Source organism: Phalangium opilio, unplaced genomic scaffold (genome assembly GCF_054372755.1).
Source record: "Phalangium opilio isolate 3A_F unplaced genomic scaffold, DU_Popi_V2 ptg000077l_1, whole genome shotgun sequence".
Lineage (NCBI taxonomy): Eukaryota > Metazoa > Arthropoda > Arachnida > Opiliones > Phalangiidae > Phalangium > Phalangium opilio.
In genome coordinates this window covers 10,267,282-10,278,597 of record NW_028324185.1, presented here as the reverse complement: position 1 = coordinate 10,278,597, position 11,316 = coordinate 10,267,282, and the positions used below count along the sequence as shown (strand labels likewise).

Genomic DNA, 11,316 nt, shown 5'->3' with positions numbered 1-11,316 from the left:
TAAAATAAACGCAATGATCCGTGCTATTACAGGGGGAACTCGGGTTTGAACCAAGGTTCTCTCGATCTGAAGTCGAATGCTCTACCACTGAGCTATTCTCCCTTGTCCATAGCCGTAATGTTGATTTAACTAAAATAAACGCAGTGATCCGTGCTATTACAGAAGGAACTCGGGTTTGAACCAAGGACCTCTCAATCTGCATTCGAAGGCTCTACCACTGAGCTATTCCCCCTTGTTCATAGCCGTAATGTCGATTTAACTAAAATAAACGCAGTGATCCGTGCTATTACAAGGGGAACTTGGGTTTGAACCAAGGACCTCTCGATCTGCAGTCGAATGCTCTACAACTGAGCTATTCTCCCTTGTCCATAGCCGTAATGTCGATTTAACTAAAATAAACGCAGTGATCCGTGCTATTACAGAAGGAACTCGGGTTTGAACCAAGGACCTCTCGATCTGCATTCGAAGGCTCTACCACTGAGCTATTCCCCCTTGTTCATAGCCGTAATGTCGATTTAACTATAATAAACGCAGTGATCCGTGCTATTACTGTCAAATCTTTAGCAAGAGTTTTTTGTATGAATAAAAATTGGTAAACTTCCTAGCGAAAGGGAGTCGAACTTGAAAAACCCAAAAGCAAAAAATACGAGGACCTCTCTACCTATTTTTTGACCCCCCCCCCCTTTCGCTATCCCTCTCGGACCCGAGAAAATAAGAGAGACTCTCTCTCAACCCTTTTTTTTGTATAAAAAACATTCACAACCACAAGAGATCTCGAGAGGTCAGGTTAGGACCTAAAATTAAACTAAAATTATAGGCTCTACGCAAAATGAGCAATTTAAACTTAATATAAAAGAAACAAATGAGTAAATGTAAACTCGCGAAACTAGAATATTGATTAATAAAACAAATTAAACAAAACTAAATAATTTTGAGTAAACCGAGTCGAAATCAACCTAAACATTCGACAAAATGGTGCCGACAACATCGGGATTATGAACCAGGGAAAGGATAATAGTTTCGTGAGTAAGTAAAACTAAAATCGAAAATAAATTAAATTAGTATAAAGTAAGCGGTAAAAGACTTGAGCCAAACAAACGAAAATGGCTAACGCTAACGCGGATAGAGACTTGAAACTACAAAAAGCTAAAGTAACGCGAAAAACAATACGCAGTGCGGTCACTAAAGTAACTACAAGCATAGACACTTTACTGAAAAGTAAAAACCTAAGACAAGATGATCTAGAAGACAGCCTAGCATTATTAATGCAGAAAGAAGAAGAGTTAAACAAAGCAGAAACAGAAGTTACAAAATACATGGATGACTTAGCGGAGCTGGAGAAAGATATGGAACTACGAGAAGAATACCAGGATAAAATCATCATGGCTAAAACTAAAGCACAACGAGCGACGCAACAACTAATGGGAATAGCATCACCAGCTTTAATAAACTCGACAACAAATTTAATCCAAGGGAACGGACATACAGCTAAAGTGACCACCAAATTACCAACTTTAGTGATGCAAAAGTTCGACGGCGATATAACTCAATGGAACTCATTTTGGTCACAATTTAAGGCAGCTGTTGACGATCAGACGGACTTATCAAAGGTAGAAAAGCTAACTTATTTGATATCCTTATTGGAGGGAGAGGCGGCGAACGCTGTAGATAAGTCAAATTATTCGGATCAGGCATATGACGATGCGTGTACAAGCTTAATTAGTAAATACGCGAGAACAGATTTAATGCAGTTTAGTTTAATGATGAAATTGTTAGACATGGAAGCAATCACTAAAACATCAGATTTAAAGGGGTTAAGGAAATTAGTAGATCAATGCGAATCACATGTTAGAAGCCTAAAAAATCTAGGCGCAGATCCTAAAACAAACGGAATGTTCCTCTGCCCAACTCTGCTAAGAATAGTTCCAAAAGAAATTAGGCATGATTACACTAAAACTAGGGTCCCCAACTCAGCATGGGATGCCGACCATTTACTTAAATTCTTAAGGAATGATATTGATATGCGAGAAACTACCGAGGTGTTAGGAATGGAAATAAATAACAAAGAAAAAACAGTCTATAAAGGACCAGTAAATCATGTTTCTGAAAAAATAAAGTTCAATAATTATAATAGAGATTATAACAAAGGCTATAAGGGTTCAGCTACTGTATTATCCACAGGAATAGGAAGACAAGAATTTGGGAAGGCTATCTTTTGTATATTCTGTAAGAACCAAACACACCCTTCCTCTAATTGCGTAGCATTTAAATTAGTAGAAAAGAAAAATATCATTCGAAACGAAAATAGGTGTTTCAATTGTTTAAAGGGAGGCCACAGTACCAATAGGTGTCCCTCAAATTATCAGGGCTGTAAACGCTGTAATGGTAGACATAATTTCACCGTATGCGATCAAAATGAAGTAAACGGAAATAAATAGGGCCAAGGGTCCAACCAAAATCAGAATAACAATGAACAAAGAAATAGCAATCCTATTCCTATAGTACAAGCAGTACAATCGTCATCAGTAAACTTAAACAATACGGGGACTACAGTTCTTCTACAGACCGCAAAAACAGCGGTGTTAAACCCTTCGAACAAATCACAAAAGACAACAGCCAGGTGTTTGTTAGACCAAGGAAGTCAGGGAACTTTCATAAAAGAAGAAATTTCCCGAAAGTTAGATTTGCCCATAATAGGAACGGAAAAAATAAAATTCAATACGTTCTTAAACGAAGAATCCAAAACACTAGAATGCCGAAGAGTAGTATTAGTCTTACAAAATCTTAGAGAGCCCCAAAAAACCCACCAAATAGAAGCTCTAGAAGTGCCTTATGTATGTCGTAGTGTTACGTCAGTGAGCGAAACAGAGATAGGACAACTTGCAAAATCAAAGGGAATTGAGCTAGCGGATGATTTCCATTGTACGAATGACCCTTCTAGTATCGAGCTATTGATTGGGGCGGATAACTACTGGGACTTGGTACCAGGTAAACTGGAAAGATTAGGGAAAAACCTCATGGCCATAGAAACTAAAATAGGATGGGTAGTACAAGGGCAATCACCTATACAAGGGGGTGAAACTGCAAGCTATTCCATTACTTGTATGAAAATAAGCGTTGAAGAAAAGGAGGTAACAAAAACCCTTAAATCCTTATGGGAATTAGAAACTCTAGGTATTGGCAGCCAAGAAAACCCAAAACTTCAAAACAACTTGGAAATGACGGAAAGATTTGAAAAAGAAACCACTTTCGAAGGGGGTAGATATATAGTGAAATTTCCATGGAAAACAGATAAGAGCATTTTACCAAATAACTTCGCCCTAGCAATGAAAAGATTTAAGCCTTTATTAAAAAAATTCCAGAACGATCCCGTTTTCTTCGAAAAATACAAAACAGTTATAGAAGAACAGCTTAGATTAGGCATAGTAGAAGAGGTAGAATTTGAGAACAACCCTATTGAAAAAAAAGGTATAAACTATTTGCCACATCAAGGCGTGGTGAATGAGCAAAGAGCCACGACTAAACTTAGGGTTGTACTCGATGGCTCAGCTCACGAGCAGGGTAAACCGTCCCTAAATAATTGTTTGGAAACCGGACCGAACCTTAATCCTGACCTGCTACTCCTCCTCCTAAGGTTTAGAATAGGAAAAATAGCGCTAGTGGCCGATATAGAAAAGGCCTTTTTGCAGGTGAAATTGGAAGAGGGTGAAAGAGATAGTGTGAGGTTCTTATGGGTAAAAATAGTAGATGGGAAGTTAGTGCCCCATCAGTTTCGGGTATTAAGAATGACACGTGTCCCATTTGGGGTCTCTTCCAGCCCATATTTACTAGCTGCAACTATAAAAACACACCTGAAATCCTACCAACAAAGTAACCCCATGGTTTTTGAAATACTAAATAGAGACCTATACTACGACGACCTTGTGACGTCAGTCAATTGTATTAAACAGGCCATAGAAGTAGCTGAAGCTAGTAAAAATATATTAAAAGATGCTGGGATGGTTTTAAGAAAATGGAAAACCAATTCTAAGGAATTAAAAGGATATTTGGGAATTAATGACGAAGAATCGGGACTTAAACAACTTGTTGAAAAAAATATCATGCAAGAACAAGAGAAAGTACTAGGGATAAATTGGAACACTAATAAAGATACTTTCACTTATGACCTTTCCAATGTATTAGAATACCTAAGCAAAGTTAAGAAAACAAAGAGGTGTCTTTTGTCAGCCTTAGCTCAGATTTTTGACCCATTGGGAGTGTTAGGCCCCTACACCATCAGGGCTAAAATGTTATTTCAAGAAAATTGGGTATTAGCGGAAAATCAAAACCAAAAATTAGATTGGAACGATGAGCTACCTGAAAAGATGGGAAAGGAGTTTGAAAGGTGGTGTCTCGAAATGACAGAATTATCTAAATTAGAAATACCTAGATTCTATTTAAACGAATTAGAGGGAAAAATAGAAAAACAAGAATTACATTGTTTTATGGATGCAAGTATGAAGGCTTTTGCGGCTGTTATCTACCTTAGAACAGAAACTACAGAAGGAAAGGTACAAACAAGCCTAATAACGGGGAAAACTAGAGTAGCCCCCTTAAAAATAAATTAACTATCACAAAGTTGGAATTAACTGGTTGTTTAATTGGCGCACGATTAGTTAATTACGTAAAAGGCGTATTTCAAAACCCTGACATAGAGGTAACCTATTGGACTGATTCAGCAGTAGCTTTAGGTTGGATTAAATCCAACGCAACTGAATGGAAACCACTCGTTTCGAATAGGGTGAATGATATACAAAGTATCACAAACAAAATTCAATGGAAACATTGCCCCGGAAATTCAAACCCAGCAGACATACCTACCAGGGGTTTAAAAGCCTTAGAATTAATAAATAATAAATTATGGTGGGAAGGTCCCTCCTGGTTAAGAAAACCTTCTTCAGAATGGCCAAAAGGTAATCCTAGCATCGCAGGATGCGATTCCCAAATTGATAGAGAAAGGAAGAAATTTGTAATGGTGGTTGAGCCTTTAACCATTTTGGGTATACAAAATATAATAGATCTAAAAAACCACAGTTCATTAACTAAAGTGATCGGAGTTACCGCATACCTCCTTAGATTTGTAAAGGGTTGTTGCAAAATCCCCACTGAGAAGGGTACCTTAACTTCCGAGGAGCTAGACAATGCAGAGAAAAAATGGGTGAAGGACATTCAAATTGAAGATTTCTACCTAGAAATTCAAAAGCTAAAACAAGGAGATACAATCTCAAATAGTTCAAAATTAAAATCATTAGATCCAATAGTAGATGAGGAGGATATTTTAAGGGTAGGCGGTAGACTAGGGGAATCTAGTTTAAATTACAATCAAAAACATCCGATTATTTTGAGCAAAACGCAGCGTTTGTCCACTCTTCTGATAAGAAGGAGTCATATGAGGATGCTACATTCAGGCGTAACCAGTACGATAACCGATTTAAGAGAAAATTACTGGATAATATCGGGTCGACAGTTGACAAAAACTCTCTTGAAAAAAATGCTTTGTTTGCAATAAATTTAACGCGCGCGCCGGAAAAGTGCAAACCGCACCACTGCCTAAATCAAGAATAATAGAAACACCCCCGTTCGAGACAATCGGCCTTGATTTCGCAGGTCCGTTACTAATAAAAACTGAAAAGAGGAAGATAATGAAAAAGGTGTACATATTGTTAATAACATGCGCAGTTACTCGAGCCGTTCACCTAGAGCTTGTTGAATCAATGAGCACAGCGAACATCTTGTTAGCGATGACTCGTTTTATGTCTCGACGAGGAATACCAAAATTAATATTTAGTGACAACGCTAAAAGTTTCAAACGCGCTGAAGCCGATTATAAAGAAATTTGGCAAAATTTAAATGACCGTGAAATTAGACATTTCTATGGAAATGACGGAATCACGTGGCGATACATAGCGGATCGCGCTAGTTGGTGGGGCGGAATGTATGAAAGACTAGTTGGAGTAGTCAAGAAGTCGCTAAAAAAGGTTCTAGGAACCGCAGCATTAAACTTCACCGAAATGGAAACTGTTTTAACACAAACAGAAGCCGTGGTCAACTGAAGACCAATCACTTTCATTTACAATGAACCAAATGAGCCCAGTCCATTGACCCCTGCACATTTCTTAATCGGGCGACGGTTAAAAGCTTTACCTAACCGAAGGGTAAAGGAATCGGAGAACTTCAACCTCACAAGAAAGGAACAAATGGTTCGCTGGAGTTATCGCCAAAAAATTATGAACATGTTATGGAAACGATGGCGAACCGAATATTTAATGCAACTAAGATCAGCTCATCACGTGGATAACATAGTAAAAATGGACTCCATTTTTAAAGTAGGAGATGTCGTCATGGTACACGATGACAAACTACCTAGACAAATGTGGATCATAGGTGTAGTGACGCAAACCCAGCCCGGACGGGATGGTCGTGTACGTTCGTGCATGTTAAAATTAACTAACGGGAATGTCATAAGACGCCCTGTTCAACTTCTATACCTTTTAGAGTTACCAGAACCTTGATATATTTAAACAATTCTGTAACTACTTAACTTGTATTATCTTTTTAACATTGTATCTATAACTAATTAATCTTAAATGCTCTGTAAATTACTACGCATTTGCGGGGGAGTGTCAAATCTTTAGCAAGAGTTTTTTGTATGAATAAAAATTGGTAAACTTCCTAGCGAAAGGGAGTCGAACTTGAAAAACCCAAAAGCAAAAAATACGAGGACCTCTCTACCTATTTTTTGACCCCCCCTTTCGCTATCCCTCTCGGACCCGAGAAAATAAGAGAGACTCTCTCTCAACCCTTTTTTTGTATAAAAAACATTCACAACCAAAAGAGATCTCGAGAGGTCAGGTTAGGACCTAAAATTAAACTAAAATTAGAGGCTCTACGCAAAATGAGCAATTTAAACTTAAAATAAAAGAAACAAATGAGTAAATGTAAACTTGCGAAACTAGAATATTGATTAATAAAACAAATTAAACAAAACTAAATAATTTTGAGTAAACCGAGTCGAAATCAACCTAAACATTCGACAATTACAAGGGGAACTCGGGTTTGAACCAAGGACCTCTCGATCTGCACTCGAATGCTCTACCACTGAGCTATTCCCACTTCTTCATAGCCGTAATGTCGATTTAACTAAAATAAACGCAGTGGTCCGTGCTATTACAGGCTTAACTCGGGTTTGAACCAAGGACCTCTCGATCTGCAGTCGAATGCTCTACCACTGAGCTATTCCCCCTTGTTCATAGCCGTAATGTCGATTTAACTAAAATAAACGCAGTGATCCGTGCTATTACAAGGTGAACTCGGGTTGGAACCAAGGACCTCTCGATCTGCATTCGAATGCTCTACCACTGAGCTATTCTCCCTTTTTCATAGCCGTAATGTCGATATAACTAAAATGAACGCAATGATCCGTGCTATTACAAGGGGAACTCGGGTTTGAACCAAGGACCGCTCGATCTGTAGTCGAATGCTCTACCACTGAGCTATTCTCCCTTGTTTATAGCCGTAATGTCGATTTAACTAAAATAAACGCAGTGATCCGTGCTATTACAGGCTTAACTCGGGTTTGAACCAAGGACCTCTCGATCTGCAGTCGAATGCTCTACCACTGAGCTATCCTCTCTTGTTCTTAGCCGTAATGTCGATTTAACCAAAATAAACGCAGTGATCCGTGCTATTACAGGCGTAACTCGGGTTTGAACCAAGGACCTCTCGATCTGCAGACGAATGCTCTACCACTGAGCTATTCCCCCTTGTTCATAGCCGTAATGTCGATTTAACTAAAATAAACGCAGTGATCCGTGCTATTACAAGGAGAACTCGGGTTTGAACCAAGGACCTCTCGATCTGCAGTCGAATGCTCTACCACTGAGCTATTCCCCCTTGTTCATAGCCGTAATGTCGATTTAACTAAAATAAACGGAATGATTAGGGTTCGAAAATTACGGTAATTTTGGAAAATGGTAAATTACGCGGTAATTTACCGCGTAAATTACCGTTCATGGTAATTTACGAAAATTCAAAAATAAATTATATTGATCCTTTCTAAGCTAAATATTGAAAAATACCACTTGAACATAGCTATACCTTTCAAAGCATAGTGTCGTACATTATTTAAATACCGAGTTTTGATGTTTGCAGTTCACATAATACTTTTGAACAGCTACATCCACTTTCTTCTTCTTACCCATTTTGTGAATTATTGCTATTTCACGTTTTTAGAACAAAATTCTAGAGATGGGCCGATACCAATTTAAACCCATATCGGTACCGATACAGATATTGGTATCGGCCCATCTCTACAAAATTCTAACAACTACAGGGTTTCCAGCTGACGCAAAGGAACTCGATAACAAGAATAGACCAGAAAATAAAATTTCATTTCCTTAATCATATTTGTTCCACGCTTACTGTTCGATTTCTATGACTTACTCATGTCTCATGAAAAGAAATAAGTGTGCATGCGCGGCTAAAGCAAAATAGTGAGCTTTTAGACCATTTTCCAAGAGAAAGACATGAGAATTCGGTGGTAAATTACCATCGTAGTAATTTACGACGGTAAATTACCACGGTAATTACCAGGGTAATTACCGTTTTCGTAATTTACCCGGGAAAATCGTAAATTACAGTTACCCTGGTAAATTACCGTGTAAATTACGATGGTAATTTACCGATTTAGAACCCTAGGAATGATCCGTGCTATTACAAGGAGAACTCGGGTTTGAACCAAGGACCTCTCTATCTGCAGTCGAATGCTCTACCACTGAGCTATTCCCCCTTGTTCATAGCCGTAATGTCGATTTAACTAAAATAAACGGAAGGATCCGTGCTGCTACAGCCTTAACTCGGGTTTGAACCAAGGACCTCTCGATCTGCAGGCGAATGCTCTACCACTGAGCTATTCCCCCTTGTTCAGAACCGTAATGTCGATTTAACCAAAATAAACGAAATGATCCGTGCTGTTACAGGGGGAACTAGGGTTTGAACCAAGGACCTCTCGATCTGCAGTCGAATGCGGGCTATCCCTCCTTGTTGGCTCTCGAAGTTGGGGACGCAAGCTGGATGGCGCGCTTACTTCCCCCCTTGCTTTGTTGTTCTCCGTTCTTTTCGCTTATGCGGGCGCCAGCTTGGGTCCTCAACAGTGCGTTGTATCACACCTCCTCGGTGGTGAGAGCTGGCTAACCACTGCGTTTTGTGGGCTGAGTTGATACGCGCCCTTCCCAAGCCAAGGTGTGCAGGTATCGTGCTGAGGGCTGTGTGGTACCGGGGAAGTTAATCTACGGTATCTCGAACGATCCCCTCGGGGTACCAGGCGAAACCCCGTTGTAACTAGCCTTCCACCCGGGATGAGGACTACCGGGTGGTGACCCCTTATTTGCCTCATTACTCGTGGGACCTTTATGGAATCTACTACAAATACCAAAACCAAAAACAAACCTGGGCATGGAGCCGGCTCTACCGGTACCCAGCCTTCTCACAGGGAAGGAGGTAACTCCCAACCTGCTTTTGGGCGAGCTGCTGCCTCCGGCAGCACCCACCCTCAATCGGCGGAAAGCCAAAAATCGCTTCCTACTCCTCAACTGGGTTCTACCAAGTTGAGTGAGGCTAATAGGAGGCGAAAGGCCAACCGCCGAAGAAAACAAGCCCTCCAAGGTGGCCAGAACTCTGCACTGGGTGTAAGAGATACGGGCCGAGATGGAACTCCTGTACCTTCGGGTGCTGGGAATAACGTCTTGGGTACGGACTCTACGCCTGGTGCAAGAGAAGCTACCACCTTTTCTGGGAAGAGAGCTAGGACGGAGGACTCTGATCCCTCGCCTAGCTCACAAGCGGCGGCGCCAAAGAAGACTAAGTCTTACTGCGACGTCGCCAGCATTGTCAAGATGGCCATCGTTAAAGATGACTATCCTACTAATGCGGTCACGGATGTGGACGTCGTTCCCATCCAGGCCGCTATACTAGACGCACTGGACGCTGAGCTCTCCTCGGGAAGCTCGTTGCCGCGTCCCCTAAATTTCCACATCATGGCTGGGGCCATGATTTATTCATGTGGAGATTCTGCGACCGGTGAATGGCTCGTGAAGGTGTTGCACCACAATGAGCGTGCCATAGGGGGAACACGGCTTTCAGTGATGAAAGCCTGTGAACTCCCGAAGCCGTTCAAGGTGTCCTTCCGTACCAAGGACCGTCGCACCACAGATCCGGCGGCTCTTCTACGGCGACTTAAGGCCTACAACGGAAGGTTTTTGACCGACTGTTGGCGGTGCCTGAAGTCGTTCGACGAGAAGAGCACCAGACGCTGGATATTCCTTATTGATGGCTCCTCCATGGAGGCCATCAAGGAGGCCGGTTTTGAGGGTCTCACTGGTGTTGATGTCGGGACTTTTAAAGTCCTGAACGCACCGCATGACCCTCTCCAGAAGGTCTCTGAGGCTTCTGATGAAGAAGGAGACACTGTAGCCAGCGTGAGTGGGGAGCTGGCAGCAAATATTGCTGAAATTAACTTGGAGCCATCCTTTCCAGATGGCTCGGACATAGACCTCGGGACAGAGTCTGACTTCATGAAGGACTCTGATACCGAGAAGTCTTCCGCTCCTGACACTGGGATGGGGACAGAGGCCGGGGTTGCTGCTGGCGGTGGCAAAGGAGATACCGGTCCTGGATCGGGACTCCAAGCTGCTGCCAAGCGGTAGCTAGGGCCGTCTCTCTTTCAGTGGCATGAGCATTAAGGCGATCCAGATCAAACTGCATCACTGTAAAGCAGCCTCGGCAGTTCTGTGCCGGAGGTTTGCCTCTGAGGGCCTGGACGTGGCCCTCATTCAGGAACCTTGGATCCATAATGGTAAAATCCTTGGTTTAAAAAATGCAGGTAACATTTCTTATGATTTTACCTCACCCAACCCCAGGGCGTGTGTTCTGACAAGGAAGGGTCTTGACACCCTTCCGCTTCCGAACTACCTCACTAGGGATACTTCTGTGATTAGGGTATTGCCCTCCTCTTTTGGAGAGGCAACTGGCCTTATCATAGCGTCTGCTTATTTTGCCCATGATGCCACGGACTCCCCCCCCCCACCACAGGAGGTTGCCGCTCTTGTCGACCACTGTGAGCGGCAGGGGGACAGGCTCATTCTAGGCTGTGATGCCAATGCTCATCATGTCACGTGGGGCAGCAGCGACTGCAACAAACGTGGTGATGACCTGCTTGAATATCTGGTCGGTACGAACCTGCATATTCTCAATAGGCACAATGAACCGACCTTCGTTACC

At 41.7% G+C, this 11,316-nt stretch overlaps 1 protein-coding gene and 1 non-coding gene across 2 annotated transcripts; one reads left to right on the top strand and one right to left on the bottom strand.

Moving 5' to 3' along the window:
- Positions 1–1,103: 1,103 nt before the first annotated feature.
- LOC149657662 (uncharacterized) lies at positions 1,104–6,092 on the top strand. The gene is made up of 5 exons (XM_089844738.1): positions 1,104–2,420; positions 2,463–4,550; positions 4,619–5,456; positions 5,572–5,646; positions 5,719–6,092. The coding sequence occupies exons 1-5, from the start codon at positions 1,104–1,106 to the stop codon at positions 6,090–6,092; spliced, it is 4,692 nt and encodes a 1,563-aa protein (XP_089700864.1).
- Positions 6,093–7,470: 1,378 nt separating this feature from the next.
- TRNAC-ACA (transfer RNA cysteine (anticodon ACA)) lies at positions 7,471–7,542 on the bottom strand. The gene has a single exon. It is a non-coding gene; the product is annotated as a tRNA-Cys (tRNA).
- Between the last annotated feature and the right edge of the window lie 3,774 nt (positions 7,543–11,316).